Source organism: Xiphias gladius, chromosome 18 (assembly GCF_016859285.1).
Source record: "Xiphias gladius isolate SHS-SW01 ecotype Sanya breed wild chromosome 18, ASM1685928v1, whole genome shotgun sequence".
Classification (NCBI taxonomy): Eukaryota; Metazoa; Chordata; class Actinopteri; order Istiophoriformes; family Xiphiidae; genus Xiphias; species Xiphias gladius.
In genome coordinates, this window is record NC_053417.1 from 4,069,832 (window position 1) to 4,087,758 (window position 17,927).

General features: G+C 41.9%; 1 protein-coding gene across 2 annotated transcripts in view; it reads left to right on the forward strand.

The window, feature by feature from the left end:
- lamb2 (laminin, beta 2 (laminin S)) overlaps positions 1–17,927 on the forward strand; it is a 56,597-nt gene that overhangs the window by 35,722 nt on the left and 2,948 nt on the right. The window contains exons 12-33 of one of the 2 annotated variants that reach the window (XM_040152544.1): positions 204–316; positions 1,512–1,591; positions 2,719–2,854; positions 2,955–3,113; positions 3,430–3,557; positions 3,755–3,887; positions 4,000–4,192; positions 5,376–5,519; positions 6,120–6,351; positions 7,445–7,614; positions 9,509–9,544; positions 11,283–11,507; positions 11,630–11,847; positions 11,961–12,057; positions 12,924–13,105; positions 13,208–13,398; positions 13,671–13,855; positions 14,075–14,316; positions 15,303–15,506; positions 16,092–16,236; positions 16,357–16,564; positions 16,695–16,836. In XM_040152544.1, coding sequence (XP_040008478.1) covers positions 204–316; positions 1,512–1,591; positions 2,719–2,854; positions 2,955–3,113; positions 3,430–3,557; positions 3,755–3,887; positions 4,000–4,192; positions 5,376–5,519; positions 6,120–6,351; positions 7,445–7,614; positions 9,509–9,544; positions 11,283–11,507; positions 11,630–11,847; positions 11,961–12,057; positions 12,924–13,105; positions 13,208–13,398; positions 13,671–13,855; positions 14,075–14,316; positions 15,303–15,506; positions 16,092–16,236; positions 16,357–16,564; positions 16,695–16,836 — 3,563 coding nt within the window. The remainder of the gene's footprint in view (positions 1–203; positions 317–1,511; positions 1,592–2,718; positions 2,855–2,954; positions 3,114–3,429; positions 3,558–3,754; positions 3,888–3,999; positions 4,193–5,375; positions 5,520–6,119; positions 6,352–7,444; positions 7,615–9,508; positions 9,545–11,282; positions 11,508–11,629; positions 11,848–11,960; positions 12,058–12,923; positions 13,106–13,207; positions 13,399–13,670; positions 13,856–14,074; positions 14,317–15,302; positions 15,507–16,091; positions 16,237–16,356; positions 16,565–16,694; positions 16,837–17,927) is intronic. The other variant, XM_040152545.1, reaches the window with a different exon arrangement.

Sequence of the window (17,927 nt, forward strand, 5' to 3'; positions counted from 1 at the left end):
AGTTGAAAGCAGGCCCTTGCCTCCTAGGCTTTGATACTTGATCACATCGAAATAAATATCAAATTATGCCTGACAGCGGAGACAGTATGTTTTCAAATGATTTATTTACTCATCGCTACTTTTCAGTGTGCTGTAGTAACTAGTTATTTTTCTGTGAGAAACCTCATCAATTTTGCCCTCCACCCTGTGCCCCCACCCTCCAGCCTGCTGGTGCGACCATAGAGGAACCGTGTCAGGGAGCGCCCAGTGTGACCCAGTCAGTGGAGACTGCTTCTGCAAGCGTCTGGTCACTGGACGCAGTTGTGACCAGTGTCTGGTGAGACATTGCAAAAAGACTTGTCTTTTTTGGCTTGACTTTTGTTTTCTGGCTCAAATGGAAAATCTCACATTTTCTTTCATTCTATTTTCTGTTTCTCTGTCTCTCTTTCCCCCTTACTCATTCTCTGCCCCTGCCCAAAAGTGCTATTGGTGGTAATGTGACAGTGAACAAAATACCCTCACATATATTTCTGTTTTCCTTGCTAACCTTTTTTGCTGATGTTCTTAATCATGGACAACACTGTTCCCATGTTCTGGTCTGGTAGTCTCTTTTTTTACCACTTCTGCCTGTTTAGTGATGATCAGTGGTGATCACCTAATTCATCTAATTCAACCTCTTGTCAACAAAACCTACTCAGCCAGGAATAGTATAGGCAGGAATTTGACCTCCTACTTGGGCTCAGTGTCTAAATTTAGCCCAGGGATTTGAGGCTTGTCCGGTTGGTGTGGCTTACAGCAGGCCTAAAATGGTCAGGGCCTGGACCTGGTGGGAAAGCGGCTCCTGTCGTCCGACAACCAGTGAAGCCTCATTTTAGAAACAATAACGTCAACAGTGGAAATATTATAATAAATTTACTGAAGAGAAAACGTACCTCACCATCACGGTGGTCAAACTGTATTTAAATAGAAGTAATATTAGCATTCTTAATACACTCTCACACATAAAAAGATGTGCCTCACCGAAGATTAACATTTAATGTCGTCATTGCCTTAGTGTTTCTCTTGTTAGTTTTCCAAATAGCTATCAAGTCTAACAGACTAGTGAGGAAAATAATCAGGTGCTGACCAGTATCACTGAAGATGGATGGATGTTAAGGTTCTGTCTACAGATTTGAACTGGATGCAAATACAGTATAAAAATGACGTGAATCTTATATAAAGCTAAGGGAGAAACCACAAAATTTCGCAAAGTACAAATACATCAGCTAAACATATACAAGATAAAAATTGAAATGGCTGAGAACAAAAATACCCCAAAGCTATGACTGTTATTTTATTGGATTAGAGAGCTAGATACAGTATGTGTGACTCACACACAGCCATGACAGTCAAACTGCTGTGGAAGTTCCCCTCAGTCTATAAATGCCTGGAGAGTCATGCATCACGTCTGTCTGGAGCTAACCGTTGGACTGTCCTCTTCTGTGTCTGTCTGTCAATCACCCTATCCTTTGTCTGTCCTCCTGTGTTTCTAGCCAGAACACTGGGCACTGAGCCACGACCTGAATGGTTGCAGAGGCTGCGAGTGTGATATCGGAGGAGCGCTGGACAATCAGTGAGTGGTGCTGTAGCTTCACTTTTTGAGTCATACATCAAGTCTGAGGCTGTTACAAATTATATTACACAGCATGGAGGCTCCTTTCATATGTTTTTGTCTTGACACAACATTCAGAAACTGATTACTATCCCCAAAGTAACAACTGCAGCTTTGTGTACTCAGATTTATTGGCCTCCGCTTTACCCTGGGAGCATTGTTAATGTTAATTAATCTTCTGTGTCAATAGCAGTCGACATCCTACATTAAAACACCTAATTAGTCACCTAATCTTAAACAAACATTGATGGTCCCCAGTGGGTGAATCATAGTGACTTTGGTGATCCCCTGACTTTTCCTGTAGTGCCACCAGAATTTAAAAGTGAGCTGATTTAAACTGCAAGTTGTGTTTTCAGTATTCTTAACACCGTCATTTTTAGCTTTCACCTGTCATATTAGCAGCACATGTCACAGAATTTTAAGCTCAGTGGATGGATGTTTCTTGCCAAAAGGCACCCTGGGAGTCATAACATTTACCTCCACGTCTTTATGTACACAAGCTTGTAACTTTGACTCTTCATTAAAGAACCAGATATTTTCTAATGGAATTCTAAATCTCTTGTACTGATGATTCAACCAGGAAGGAGTCATGTCAATCCAAGCTGTAGAAGTTCTCCAACTGTGACTCACGTAACTTTGTCTGCGGGAAAAATGAATGGGAGTTTTACCTCCAGGCCCAGGGGCAAACGAAATAACTCATACTGAATACTTGAAACTCATACTTGAAACTGTTGGATGCATTGCCATGAAATTTGGTACACACATTCATGTTCCCCCCAAGATGAACTGTACTTTGGTCATCCCTTCACTTTTCATCCAGCACCGTCATCAGGTCAAAAACTTAATTTGTCCAATACTTATTGGTTACTTATGAGTAACCTGAAAAACTAATGACAAATGTTAGCATGCTAACATTCTAAACTGAGAAGATGAACTTGGTAAACAAATACTTGCAAACATTAGAATGTTAGCATTGTCACTGTGAGCATGTTAGCAGGTTGATGTTTGCAATGTCTGCTAACATGCTCTTTTTGGGAAGTGTAACTTCAATCTGAGATTCAGACGGGAATTATTTGTCTTCTCTGTAGCTGCTCCATGGAAAGTGGTCAGTGTCGCTGTCGCAGTCACATGACAGGACGCCAGTGTACACAGGTGGAGTCTGGATATTTCTTCATGGCTCTGGATCACTATCTTTATGAAGCTGAGTTGGCCAAAATGGGACAGGTGAGCCAACCTGTGTTCTTTATCGGCACACATTTGTATTGGAGTGATTCTGTGGCTTTAGTATGGAAACACAATGAAAAATATATCTGAATATTCTCAGGGCTGTGTGCTGGAGACCAGGGAGCACCAGTCGGGTCGCCCTGCAACCTGGACGGGCATTGGGTTATCCCGGGTACCTGAGGGTGGCACCCTGGAGTTCCTCATCAGTAACATCCCTTACTCCATGGAATATGACTTGCTTATTCGCTACGAGTCACAGGTCTGTGTTTTTGTGCATGTGCATTTGTTATCATCCCTGGTAGTAAACTCCTCAGATCAAAATGAAACACTAAAAGGAACAGTTGAAAATTTTTGTGAAATATTTTTATTCTCTCTTTCGCTGAAAGTTCGATGGGAAGATCAATACAACTCTATCGATACCACCTCTAAATTATGTATATTTCACATATTAATCATTTTCCAAAAGATTTGGATTGATTTCCTATCTTTAAGTCCAGACAGTTTTTACTTTGTCCTCTTCGCCTTTTCATACTTATATTTCATGATCATTATGCTTTTGGCGGCATTTTGTCTAGATGCCACGGGACTGGGAGGAGGTGCGAATAACCGTGATCCGTCCAGGGCCAATTCCTACCAGCAGCCCCTGTGGAAACACCATCCCAGATGATGACAGACTCACTTTCTCCCTGCCGGCTGGAGCCAGGTCTGTAGCTCAGACACACACACGCACACACACACACACACACACACACACACACACACACACACACACACACACACACACACACACACACACACACACACACACACACACACACACACACACACACACACACACACACACACTCAAACATACAGAATCGCTGAATGTAAACTGTGTGCTAACCCTGTTTGTTCCAGGTTTGTGGTGATTCCTCAGCCTGTGTGTCTGGAGAGGGGTGTGACTTACAGCCTCCGCTTTGAGTTCACACGCTATCAGGATGCCAACAGTATCCTTAACGGAGCAGCCAACGCTGTCCTCCTTGTGGACTCAGTGAGATTCTTTTTCCAGGCTTCTAAGCATCTGACTCATGAATAAATTGTAGTTTTCATTCCACACACAAACATCTCCCTCCTTTTCATAAATTCCTGTTTTTCTGCTCCAGATCGCTTTGATGCCACGCCACTCCTACATGGAGATGTTCAACGCAGGGGATCCAGCCTCGAACAGCAGGAAGCAGACCTATGAGCGGTACCGATGCCACGACGGGGCGAAGAGTGTGGCCCGCCCACTGATGAGTGACACCTGTGCCAAGCTAATCACCAGCATGTCGGCCATCATAAATGATGGGGCTCTGCGTGAGTGAAAGAAAGGGCTTATTAAATGCTTCTGCCTTGTTTGAGTGATGTTTATATTGTTCACAATGCAGGAGGCTGCAGGGTGACATGACCCTTTCCCTGATGTCTAACCTCCCCTTGGAGATTATTAGGATCAGTGAAATTAACATTATTAATTAAATTTTTGACATGGAATTTATTTATTCATAGAGATTTCTTCAGATTTTTTTCAATTTACTGTTTACAAGATCATGTATTTGTTCACTGGGCATCAACTTGGTATTGAAATATATGGTATTTATGGCAATAGATATGTTTTTAGTATGGAAACCATAACCAAGCCAGAAGTTGAAAGATTCACAGGGATAAAGCACGAAGCTTCTTAGGTTCGAACTGAGGCTCTAAAAGATGTTTTCTCTATCACATCAATTCCAACTCCCATAAGCCAAATAGGCTGTTGCTTAGCTGTTAGCTGTTGTTCAGCCCTCAGCGCTCTGTAGGTTAGTCCACATCATGATTTGAATCACGGAGTAATGTGTGGAGTGCTGTGGTTACAGGACCACAAGTTGTGAGTTCTGACAGTCTGGTCATTTGCGATCACCACAACTGGACCCATGAAAGGGAAACAGCTGATGCAAGCTGGACTTCCTCCTTTGCATAATGCAGGACAAAACACAGCACTGAGGGTGCAGGAGCTGCCGATGAGAAGGAACGTCTCTTGGGAGTTAATGCTACCATTAGCAAGCTAGGCTAATCAGCCCCTACTTTATGAGCGGAATGCTAAGTGTGCACGATGGGTCCTCTCAAATGTTGAGTGTTGTAAAGGGGGCGGACATATACAACATGGTTACTAATGGTCAATAACAGTTGAATGTTGTTGAAAATGTCTCAGTGTTCCGGGATATACAGTAGTGCAGCCAGTAGCACACCACAGAAGTTGATAGCATGTTGATCGCATGGGTCTCAGCCTTTCAAGCCTGCCAGTCAACAGGCTTGGAAGGGGAACAATCGTTGTTTGACTTAAAACTGTAAAGCTGTGCAACATACTGTACGTGAGTGACCTGTAAAACTAGTAATTAATCATATGGATATTTTCAGTCATCAGCCTTTATTAGTTCCTTTTATGCTCAATGTCGTTGTGGAGGATGTTCCCATATGTTAGGGTTCAGTGACTTCATGCCTGTGCTTCTCTGTCCTCCTCCAGCATGTAATTGCGACCCTCAGGGGTCCATCAGCTCCATGTGTGATGTCCGCGGGGGGCAGTGTCGCTGCAGGCCCAATGTGATTGGTCGACGCTGTGGACAGTGTGCTCCGGGAACTTATGGCTTTGGACCCTCAGGCTGCACAGGTGAGAAACTCCATATACAACTCCAGTTTTTAAAACTCCGGGACTTCTCATTTTCACTTGAGATCCAGACCTGTTTAGGTAGGATACTGTATGATGCAACATAACAACATTTTCCATTTTTTAACACCACTCAATTAGTTGGATTTTCCCGACTAATGTTTAAACTTTCCATGGAAGGGCTTAGTAAGTCCTGTGCTAAAGTACACACAGTACAACAGCTAATAAAGCAGTTTCACTAGAACTTATATCAAATCTCTTTGAGTTTGCACACTATGGACATTATTGGTGCTCAGTTTTATTCTTAGATTTTATTCTTTCATTGTATCTTTTTTTCTATTTAATGAAAATGGCATAAGTCCGAGGACTATGCTGAATTTACATATTCAGTTGTACACCTGTACATGTGCAGTCCTTTTGATGAGTGAGAGTCTATGCTGTTGGCGCCCTCTACCGTCTCCAGTGTACAACTGCAAATCCAAAGCCCCCTAAAATTATTTATTTTCATCCCTCTTTTCTCTTCCTCCCTTTGATTCCATCTCCTCTCCTCTTCAATTTACTTCCTCCCATTATCCTCTGCTCCTTACTATACCTCCTCTCCAGCCTGTGCTTGCAGCTTGGCAGGCTCCGTGACTCGACTCTGTGACAAGTTCACTGGCCAATGCCAGTGCCGTCCGGGAGCATTTGGTCAGCACTGCGACGGATGCCAGGCGGGTCACTGGGGTTTTCCCAGCTGCCGACCGTGCCAGTGTAATGGACACGCAGACCAGTGCGACCAGAGGACCGGAGCCTGCATCAACTGCAGGGACAACACTGGGGGAGACAAGTGTGACAGGTGAAGCTCCAGTATGAGGCTGATCGAGCTGCACGGGATCAGGTTCAGTTTAAACATAAGATAGTGGTTTGGTTTGGTTTGGTTCATGTGTTATGTGTACATACATAATGCAAAATATGAAATAAAACAAAACAAACTATACATAACATGTAACACAAACAATGTGTTATGCCTAGAAGTGGAGCATAACACAGCATTAAAAACTCCCCATCATGACAACGGCAGAGACTCTGCTAACCTTCTGCTACATTACAGACTTAAGTGAAAGTTGTGAAATGCAGAGTTAATTTAAGTAGATGTTACTCATTATACAAATAGTACCTTTTTACTAAAATACTAAGTACATTCACCTATTGAACATCTCTCCTGTTCCTTTAATAAAACGTACACCTGTTTTTAAAATTTTAAGAGATTCTTAGTATCGCACATCATCTGGTAAGTTGTTCCACATTTTGGCCTCTACACATCCTAAAGAACCATGTCCATAATTTTGACTAGTATTAAACCTATACTCGTCTCCAGTACACTCAAACACCTGTTAATAGTCTGGTTCCTGGCCATTTAGGCATTTATACATGTGACCTGCTGCTACATTCTGACCCCTATTAGCATTATTTAATGATTTTAATTATTGAAAATATTCTTTGCTTAAATTGACTCTTTTCCTGTGATAAAAATGTAACCTTTGTACAAACATTCTATTTCAATCAGACAGGCTTAAGTGGCCTAATTTTTTAACTGTCATATGGATATGAGGATAAAGACATGAATTTAAAGTTAGTTAAATAAAGGTTTGTTGTATTGATGGAAAAAATTCCTCAGTCCTCAGTTGATATTGGCCTGGTCACTTTAAAAGTCACTGTGAACACTCCTCTGATCATACAACATTCTATGCATACTTATACTTAGCTATCAATCACATTTACAGTTACAGTTCACATGGACACTTGAATATTACTCAAATTATTACTCTAAATTGAAAAATAGTATATTTTTGTTTTCTAGTTATAGAACAGCTGTACTCTGCTTGTATAATTAGTGTCACCTTTCACTGTGCCATTTACCTGAGTTAAATCCTTTGTCATCTCTGTAGGTGTGCAAATGGCTACTATGGTAACCCAGTTCTGGGCATAGCATCCAGTGGTCAGTGTCGTCCGTGCCCCTGTCCAGACGGGCCCAACAGTGGACGCCACTTTGCTGCATCTTGTTACCAAGACAACCGTAACAGACAAATTATCTGCAATTGTAACCAGGGCTACACAGGTGAACTTTTTATTATTATTAATGTAATGTTACTCTGTCTCTATTTATCTCCTTCTTTCCTTCTTGTTCCACCAATGCTCGCTTTCTGCTATGTTTCTCCTATTCATTGTCAGCAAGAGATGCTGATGAAATTATTGGCATGTCCAAATGTGTGTGTGTCTGTCGTGACAATGAGTTCCACATAAATGGTAAATGGTTAATGGACTGCACTTATATAGCGCTTTTCTAGTCTTATCGACCACTCAAAGCGCTTTACACTACTGCTGCATTCACCCATTCACACACACATTGATACAGCACTCTTTTCTGTACATACTGCACTTTCTACACACACACACACACACACACACACAAACACACACACACATTCACACAACGATGATATATCTGGGGCAATTTGGGGTTCAGTATCTTTCCCGAGGACACTTCAAAATGCGGACTGGAGGAGCCAGGGATCGAAACACCGACCGTCCGGTTAGTGGACGGCCCGCTCTACCTCCTGAGCCACAGCCACCCCACATAGAAAATCCATTGTGACTGAAGAACCTGACACTGTAAATACCTGTCAAACCTGTTCCACACCTGAACAGATGCATAATAATGCTGCATCATAGTGCTTCTCTTGATGATGGACTTTGTGTCCGTGTTTGAGTTTTAAAACATTACTTCAAAAACACACAAAAAAAACAAAAATTAATTGTGTCTGTGATGTGGCACCTCAGGGCCTCACTTTAAGCTGATACCTTTTATTTTAAAAAAGAGAAACTAAATAGGGACATTTCATCTCACTTAGTATCAGTGCATTAGTAGTTTTGTTTTTTAACAGACTGGAGTTTTGTCTAAAGACAGAGCAGGTGTTACAGTATTAATAACCTCTGTGATTGATATGAACTTCAAACAAGACTAAGAGTCTACAGTCACAGTAGGCAGCTCTTTGAGACCTTACTTCAGCCCAGCAATGCTGTGAGCTCAGTCCAGATGTCAGCAGGCCAACATGCTCACATTTTTCCAATGTTCTCCACAATCTTATTTTTGTGCGTTATCATGCTGTACTTTGTGTTTTGTGCTACTTAAGACCAAATACGAAGTATAGCTGAAGCTGATGGGAATCTCGATAGTTTTCCAGGTATTTGGTCATAAACCAAATTTTCACCTGATGATGGCACCAGATAGGAAGTAAAGGAATCCTCAGGGGGACATGAGTGTCTGAAACCAAAAATGTCAACCTCATGTTGGCGCAAGAGGAAAAGTCAGGGGATCACCAAAGTCAGTAGGCTTCATCCTCTGGGGACCATTAATGTCTGTACACAACTTCATGGCAATCCATACAATAAGTTTTGAGATATTTCAGTCTGGCCTGACTGACTAACACTGCCAACCCTAGAAAAAACTGTTGACAGTCTCATCAGCCTCAGCTGTACTTGCTGACATTCGCATTTAGCTCAAAGCACTGCTGTTTTTAATACAGCCTCACAGAACAGGTGCTTAGATACTTTTCATATGGAACAAAATGTCACAGGGTCAAAATGGTCAAAGGGAAATGTTTGACCTGATGGTGGTGCTAGAGGAAAGGCCAGGAGGTGATCAAAATCATTACGAGTCATCCTCTGGGGACCAGGAATATCCAGGCCACTCTAGCACATCTTTATTATCACAGCATTCATGTTTTTAGTCAGCTAAATCACACTCTGAAGAAATGTGGTTCCTGAAGTTGACCAACTGAGTCAACCACTGAGGTTATTTCCTCCTCCAGAGCAGTTCTGAAAAATGTTAGTAGTAAAACTCCAACCTTTTTTTGGATATAACTCATTTGAGCTAAGGATGATGTTTCTCAGTGGGCCCTGGTCAATGGTAACCTGTGTTATTTCCTCCCTCCCCTGTATTACTGACACAGGGATTGTTAAACGCTCCGGAGTGACCATTTTTAAGCGTGAGTAATCATGGTTGACCCCGTCCCTTCCCTTCCTCCTCCTCCTCCACCAACCCTCCACTTTACCAATCCTACCCATGCATGGCTTCAGCACCGCTCCCATCAATGGTGCTGTGCCACAGTGCACTCCTGCCCATGTGTGAGACCTGGATCAAAGAATAATGTTGAACACTTTCAAAATGCTTCTCTGTGACTCTTTGGCATTAAAGGGACAAATAATTATTAAAAATAAATATTAAAATGATATTTCAAGGGGTTAAATAATTTCAAAACAAGATCTTAACCAGGTCCACATTTATTCAAAATATTCATTCGAAATAAAAAGATGGAGAAAAACATGAGAAAGGTTTATATAGAGGTGTTGGTTGAATCTCGATCTGTTTTTGTTTCCTCTGTTTGGAGTAAGTTGAGTGAATAATGTGAATGAATAATGTTGGGATGTGGTTGAGAGGTCAAATCAGAGAAGGGAGAGAAAATAGTTGTACTGAAACAACAATATAACCGCACAGCCAAGAGAGGCAATCACTTTTTTAACCAGCCTTCAGATAAAGCGCAAATTATAAAATTAAAGGCTACTGACTCTGAAATTTCCACTGTATCATTGTGACCCGTCTGTTAGATAACACGACAAGGCACCGACTTTCAAAAGTACAGGTTGGAGAGGTAGTTCACCTGAAAAACTAAAAGAAACTCTAGCTCACTACATTTATCGTACTTTCTAGCCAAATTTCCCTCCTTCTGCCAACCACTGCTTCTACTTCCCTTTACCGCCCTTTCATTCCTGCCCTCCATTCAACTTTCTCTTTTTTCTATTTCTCTCTCATCTAATCTTCCCTGTACTTCAGCTTTTTTTTTTTGCCAGCACAGCTCTATTCTTTACCTCCCCCCACCTCCTCATTCTTTTTTCTCTTCCTTCTGTGCTCCTATTCTGCTGGAGTCAAATATGCCAAATATTTCTTCTTCTGGGTCCAAATTAAAGAGACACCATATGAGATACAACAGTGAGGGAAAACAGCCTAACTAAATTAATAGTCCAGTACTCTGACTATTGTTGTAGCTGTATAGTACAGTAGCAGTGGTACTGTACCGATGCAGGCAAACATAAAACACAGCAAAGTGTGGGATAATATTGTGCAAACCAGGAAGTGTCCATGATGATTACATTGGTCTCTGTGGAGTTTCTTGAAGCAGATTGAGACATCACGTCATAAACTCGGAGTCTAAATGACTGCTCACTAATGTAATAGTCTGTTATTTAATCAGAGAGATAAAAAAATATGTTGTATGTAATCTGTTGAAGGTGTGATGGAAAACACAGTTAACTAATGAGAGCTGGTTAACCAAACCTCATTGAGTGACGATAAGTAACAAAACTAATTTTAGCAACATACTGTAGTAAGTTGTTAATGTTTGTGCTTTGCAGAGATGGATTAAGCCAAGTCTTAGACAAACGTGTTTTTTTCAGTGGACACGTCCACTGAAGCCATTTTAGTCCTAGTCCAGGACTTGGCAAAATCCAGTTGTATGAGGAGGGTCCTCATTATTTTCAATTACCTGTTGATTCTACTGCTGTGAATTCACAAGCCTCCTGCTTCTTGCTGTTCCATACACCCTAAAAACAGCTAGGGAAATCCTGTAGTAGTATTAATGCTCTTATCATATCTGGTTCCACCACTCTGTTCTGGCTATAACTTTTACTCTCTTTTCTATTTGTTTTTTGTTTTGTTTCTGATCTTAGGTGCTCGATGTGAGGAATGTGCCCCAGGTTATTATGGCAACCCCTCTCAGCCTGGAGGGCGCTGCCGGCCGTGCCAGTGCAACAACAACATAGACATGTCAGACGTGGATGCATGCGACAGGCAGACCGGAGGGTGCAGGAAATGCCTCTACAACACTGAAGGCCCCAACTGTGGCATTTGCAAGAGTGGCTATTTCGGGGATGCTTCCCGACGCAACTGCAGGAGTGAGCAACAAGTTCATTAAAAAACGCCTACAGAAAGATAAAGCATTGGCTTGCATGCTAATGTTGTTTCAAAAAGCAGCATCATGATAATGACATCCTTTTTTTGCCTATTTGCCTTTCAGAGTGCATTTGTAACTTCCTGGGTACTGAACGCAGCCAGTGTATGGAGCGTGAGGACTGTGTGTGCCAGCGCACCACAGGCCAGTGCCAGTGTCTTCCGAACGTCATCGGTCTGACATGTGACCACTGTGCCCCCAACCACTGGAACCTGGCCAGCGGGAGGGGCTGTGAGCCCTGCGGCTGCGACCCCAACAACTCCGTCACCTCCTCATGTAACGAGGTATGGAACATTTTGGATGCATTCATGTTCAAAATGTGAGTACCTTCAGATCCTCATTGACATAAACATAACTGATGTGGCATACTTCTGTTTTTTCACTTTCTATCTTGCAGTTTACCGGTCAGTGTCAATGTCGTGACGGCTTTGGAGGGAAGACCTGCACAGACTGTCAGGAGAACTACTGGGGAGACCCCAGGACACAGTGCAGAGGTTAGAAACGTCAAGACTTGCGTGCTTTTAGGAAATGGCGTAGTAGTTGTTATGAACATAATAAAAAGAAGGATTCAATGCAAAAGTGAAGTGCTCTAGCTGCTCAAACAGAGAGATGGTTGCAGACAGCTCATGTCTGAACAGTGCAAAAAGCATTGTATGCAAAAGGAGCTTGTTTTCACAAACACTAAATCCCAGTAAATCCAGCATACTTTATAAGAAAATGTAGAGCTCCTGGGATTTTTGGGTGGTGTTAAGTCAGCATTAAGTCAAGACCTTGGAACCGGAGGCAACAAAACAAAAATCAAAGCTAAGCCCCTGAAACAGGTAGAGAACAGAATTCATGGCAAAATCTGTAGTCCAGTGCAGGCCCTAATAATTATATACAATATGACTATATTCAGGGGGAATAGGAGATAATCTACAGCTGGCATTCAAATTCTTTATTCCCAGATTTATGTCCTACGTGCATTTATGAGCCTCTTAAATTCTCATATTTCCTTCAAATAGAATGTGTTGCACGTTATTTTCTCAGAATATTGACGACTTCTTGAAATTGAAGAAATATTTGATTATTTGTTTTCAAGATTTATGAAAACAGTTGGTATATGTGTGTATGTGTAAACTATATGTATGTAAAATTTAGGCTTAAATGTTAAGAGGTTGTTCGGAACAGTAACACAACTGCACAGTGGAATCTGTGAGGTTAAAATGCCCTTAAATTCAATAAAAGACACTCTTTTTTTTTGCATTTAACATAGATCCATAAGTGTAAACAAATTTGATGTTTTTTTCAATATAAACTAGGTCGTCTTGTTCTTTTTTCACTGTACAATCCCTCCTTCTTTTTTTTTTGCCCCCTCCAGCTTGTGACTGTGACTGGCGTGGCATTGAGACCTCTCAGTGCAACCGTGTGACCGGCCACTGTGTTTGCCAGCAGGGGGTGTCAGGTGTCCGCTGTGATCAGTGCGCCAGAGGCTTCTCTGGCCAGTTCCCCAACTGTCAGCCCTGTCACCAGTGCTTCGGGGACTGGGATCGCATTGTGCAGGTGCGGTTACATGCAGAAGAGGGGGTCTTATCCTCAGTCAGCAGAACATGTTAAATACTGAATGAGTCAACCATAATCTTCACAATTTTGTCTCATGACCAGGACCTGGCAGTGCGTACCAAGGCTCTGGCAGAGCGTGCCCACGAGATTCAGACCAGTGGGCTTACTGGGGCCTATGAGAAGGCCTTCACAGACCTGGAGGAGAAACTGGCACGAGTTCAGGGAATTGTTAATGCACGCAATGCCACTGCTGCAGCCGTCACTACTCTAATGGAGCTTATTGAAGATCTTAGGTACGGCTAATACATTCCGCTGCATTTGAAGAGTTTTCTATGCAAAAATATTCATCTCCAGTCATTTCTTCTGGTACTCAAGCCAGAATATTCCAGCAGCATTAAGATAATGACACTTGCATTTTTTTCAAAATCACTTATTTGCCCTTGTAGTCAAGAAAAATCTTTTCACCCCAAGAGCAGATTTATTCAATTTGTCGAAGAAAGTGAATTTTAAATCATAGCAGGATTACGGTTTACATCCCACTGCAACTAGTTGTCTTGTCCCATAGAGCGCAGATCGGTGAGACCACCGACACTCTGAACCGTCTGGAGGGAGACCTAACCATCGTACAAGACAGCAACTCCGAGGCAAGCAAGGAGCTGAGTGCTCTGGAGAGAGAGGCTAAGGAACTAAACCTCACTTCAGAGCAGCTACACCGCCAACTGAATATCCTCAAAAACTCTAACTTCCTAGGTGAGAAAAGAGGGAGTATGGAGTTGCTTCCATACTCTAGTTTCATTTCATTTAAACTTCACATTTTCCTACTCAAATTCTTCTCACACGCAGCATCATTATTCCTAAATCTCTCCCCCGTTTCAAAACTCCGTAGCCCGAACATTCCTCAAACTTAATCCAACATCTTTGATTCAGTTTAGTAAGTGAAAATGTACTTTTGTCTCCTCCCTCCTCTAGGTGCGTACGACAGCATTCGTAGCTCCTACAACAAGTCTCATGATGCTGAGCGGCGTGCCAATGAATCAACAACCACCAAGCCCAGCACAGTCAGCCAGTCTGCAGACACCCGCCGCCGCGCTGAGCGCATTATTGCCGCCAAGAAGGACGACTTCAACCGTAAAAATGCAGCTAACAAGCGTGCGCTGGGAGACCTCAACACCAGAGCACAGGGCCTGGACATGCAGAAGATCAATGAGAAGGTTTGATCTTATTCTTTTTTCTTTTTAGCAACTGTTAGCCCCATAAAATTGATCCATGTATACAGCCATAAAAAAGTGGAGATAAGATGAAGGTCAAGATATACTTTAGATGCCACCACTGAGAATGTGCACTGAAGTAGTTACAGAAGCAGTTAAATTAAGAGAGAAAGTGGTTTGAAGTTTTCTGGCTGGTCAGATTGAAAATCCTTTTTTTTTTTTGCTTATTTCTGATATACAACTAATATCCATAGTTGTATGATGGCGTATTAGGACCATTGTAGGTAAAAAATTACTGGATTTTATTCCGAGAAAAAAATCTGAATTTCCGAGATCGTATTATACTTGCAGTGGATGACCTAATCAATTGGATTTAGCAATCAGGAAATACTCTTGATTTTAGCCCAGAATCACCATATTATCATCAGCAGCCAGACTTTGAAGAGACATTGCCGTGAATTGGGCCTATTCAGAAGAAAAGAACACACTGACTTGGATGAGGCGATAGCTTTTGTGCATCAGGAACAGAAACGCAATTGACAGATGCAAGGATATCGCTGGTTACATTTCTGGTGCGATGAGGTTGATCCAACCATGCAAAGTGAAGCGATGCTGTTCACTGCATATTATGTTTTTTCTCTATTACAAAGTAAATTTAGCTTGAGCTTTGGCTAAGGCTAGCCTTGCCTATCTCATTGGTTAGCATTCACTTGATAGTGCGCTCTTGCTTTAGCTGTCTAGTTACTTGTCTCTGTCAGAATTTTACATGACGTAATCACTGAAATTATAAATTTCCATGGGGTAATATTTATTTCTAAGGTAAAAGAGATGCAAAAAAAATCCCATTCTTGTCAATAATAACCAAACGTGTAGTCGTGTTTTGGCTTTGTAGGACAGCAGGGGAGCGAAGTGTGTCAGTCTTACACATACACCTAATAATGCTGATAATACACATACAAATACAAGTACACGTATACCTATCCCAACAGGTCTGTGGCGCCCCAGGTAATGCTCCATGTGGGGAAAGCCCTTGTGGGGGTGCAGGCTGCCGCGACGATGAGGGCAACCGTCACTGTGGAGGCCTGAACTGTAACGGCGCTGTAGCAGTAGCTAACAATGCATTGGAGAGAGCCAAACACGCAGAGAAGGAGCTGAACAAAGCTATGGGAGAGGTGGAGGGACTCTTTACAAAGGTATGTACTGTAGACACATGAGAATAGTTATAGTTTGTATACTTCTAGACTTCATTTGTTTCAGATATATAGCATCACATCTGTTAGGCTAGACCAAATATGGAAGTTTTGTTTTTTGTGTTTTCAACACATTTTTAGAGCTGCCTCTTTGCACCTATATTAAACAGTCATACGGGGAGAAAATAGTTGTAGGGGAGACAGAAAAAGTGTCTTTTGCTATTCTTTTTGTTTTTGAGGGTTTTTTTAAAATGAATTTCTGTCACTGAGTGCCAGCATAAATCTACTCTATATCGTAGACTTTGTCTTTTGGGGGGTGTACTTTACATTACTCTCCTAAAAATGACATTCAGCTTTTGTGTTTTGAGTGTGCAGTGAATCTGCATTCTGGGGCATACATACACTTAGACAAAAAAAGATTTGAGTGAAAAGGGGCACACTAAAAAATCTACCCTGGAACACTTCATCACATAACTAATTATTTGCACTGTTAAGTGACTGAGGGGGGAAAGTAGCAGTGGCTATGGTGAATAAGTTGTATCTGTCAGCCTTTTGTGTCCTCTATAAGCATTTCTGCCTTTCATTCAGGTGGCAGAGGCCAAGACCAAGGCAGAGGAGGCCAAGGGTAAAGCCCAAGCAGCTCTGGACAGAGCCACAGCCACCAAAAACAAAGTGGAGCGCTCCAATAATGACCTGAGAGATCTCATCAAACAGATCAGAGACTTCCTCACTCGTGAGTCTTTAATAAATTCCATTTTTTAAGTTTTCTAGTAACACGTAGAGTAATCATGTTGCCTCTTAATCTAGCCTCCTGCGTCAACCCTGCAATTCTTCATATCCATCTTTCTCTCAGAGGAGGGTGCGGATCCAGACAGCATTGAGGCTGTGGCGAACCGCGTTTTGGAGCTCTCCATCCACGCTTCACCCCTCCAGATCAGACATCTTGCTGATGAAATCAAGGAACGGGTTCGCAGCCTTTCGAATGTGGACGCCATCCTGGCGCAGACGCAGAATGATGTCCGCAAGGCAGAGCAACTGCTGCTGGACGCTAAGAGGGCAAGGTGGTTAAAACAAAGTCAGACTTAAAACAAATGTATTGGTGTGGGATTATTTGTACTAGCAAAGAACATTCCATGTTTATTCATTCTCTCTAAAATCACCCGCTTTCACTATCACTATGTTGTTGTTAAGGCATCGTGCTGAGGGGGTAAAGACCACAGCAGAGACAGTCAAACAGGCCTTGGTTGATGCTAAGACTGCCCAGACATCAGCAGAGAAGGCCATAGCGAGAGCCAAAGCTGACATTGACATGACTGAGACCCGACTGGCACAGGTAACACCAAGAAAATGAAAAACAACACTCAGTTGTGAGTCACATTGATGAGATTAACTTGGCAAAGAGTTTTATTGCCCCATAGTACAAATACCCATATCTATGCTGGTTTTTATGGTTGTTGATTGATGGCAGTCACTCAGTAAGTGTGATTCCATCCATCTATTTTTGTTCACATTCTCACTTCGAGCTTTAAAAAACCTGAGTGGCAATACCTGAAATTTGGGGAAAAAAGTCGCAAAAAAGCATTTATGCTCGGCTGAGGTGTAAAAGTGTCATAAAAACTAAATGCAATCCAGTCCATCATCTCCATCCAGTCCATCAAGTTTGACTGGAGCGCTTTTAATTACCACCATCATCTCGACGTGCCCTCTCTTTCTGCAGTGGTCTAATGGCACCCGACCACCAACTGTTTATCTTGATGTGCGCAACTCCTAATATTCACATTAATTAATGAACACACATAACTTTGCATTTCATTTTGCTGATTTTTCTGGATACTGGCTGGGTGGTCAAGATTTGGCTTTTGGCTTTAAATTTGGATTACTATTGCAAAACATTTTCTTCATCAGTTTTATGTGATTATGTACTGTAGCTGTTATCCCTAGATAGATTTCCTTTAGAAGATGGTATAGAGATAAACAGATGTTAAAGGAGAGGGAATTTTGTGGCCAGAAATACAATTCCAGATGAATGCTCCACACCTGCTGGATGTGTAAATAAGTAATTGTTTGCTAACAAGTTCACTATAGCGTAGTATGTCAGTGTTGCATTACAGCTTTTTTCCACTGCCCCAAGGGGCCAAAAAAATCAGATAATGCAGGTTTTAAAATACAGACCACTATCATTTAATGGTTGATGAAAATCTTAGATAACTCATATCCTGTTAAAGGTTTTCAGCATAAGCCAAATGGCTCTAAAGTATTATACAGCATTATATTGTAACAATGATACCCATGTATAGACAGGCTAGTGTGAGAAAATCAATGATTCCTCTAAAATAATGTTCAGTCTGCATTCAGAATGCACACAGATGGGTTATTACATGAACATTTAGTTTTTTGACACCCTGGCTCAGAATGAAAACAAAA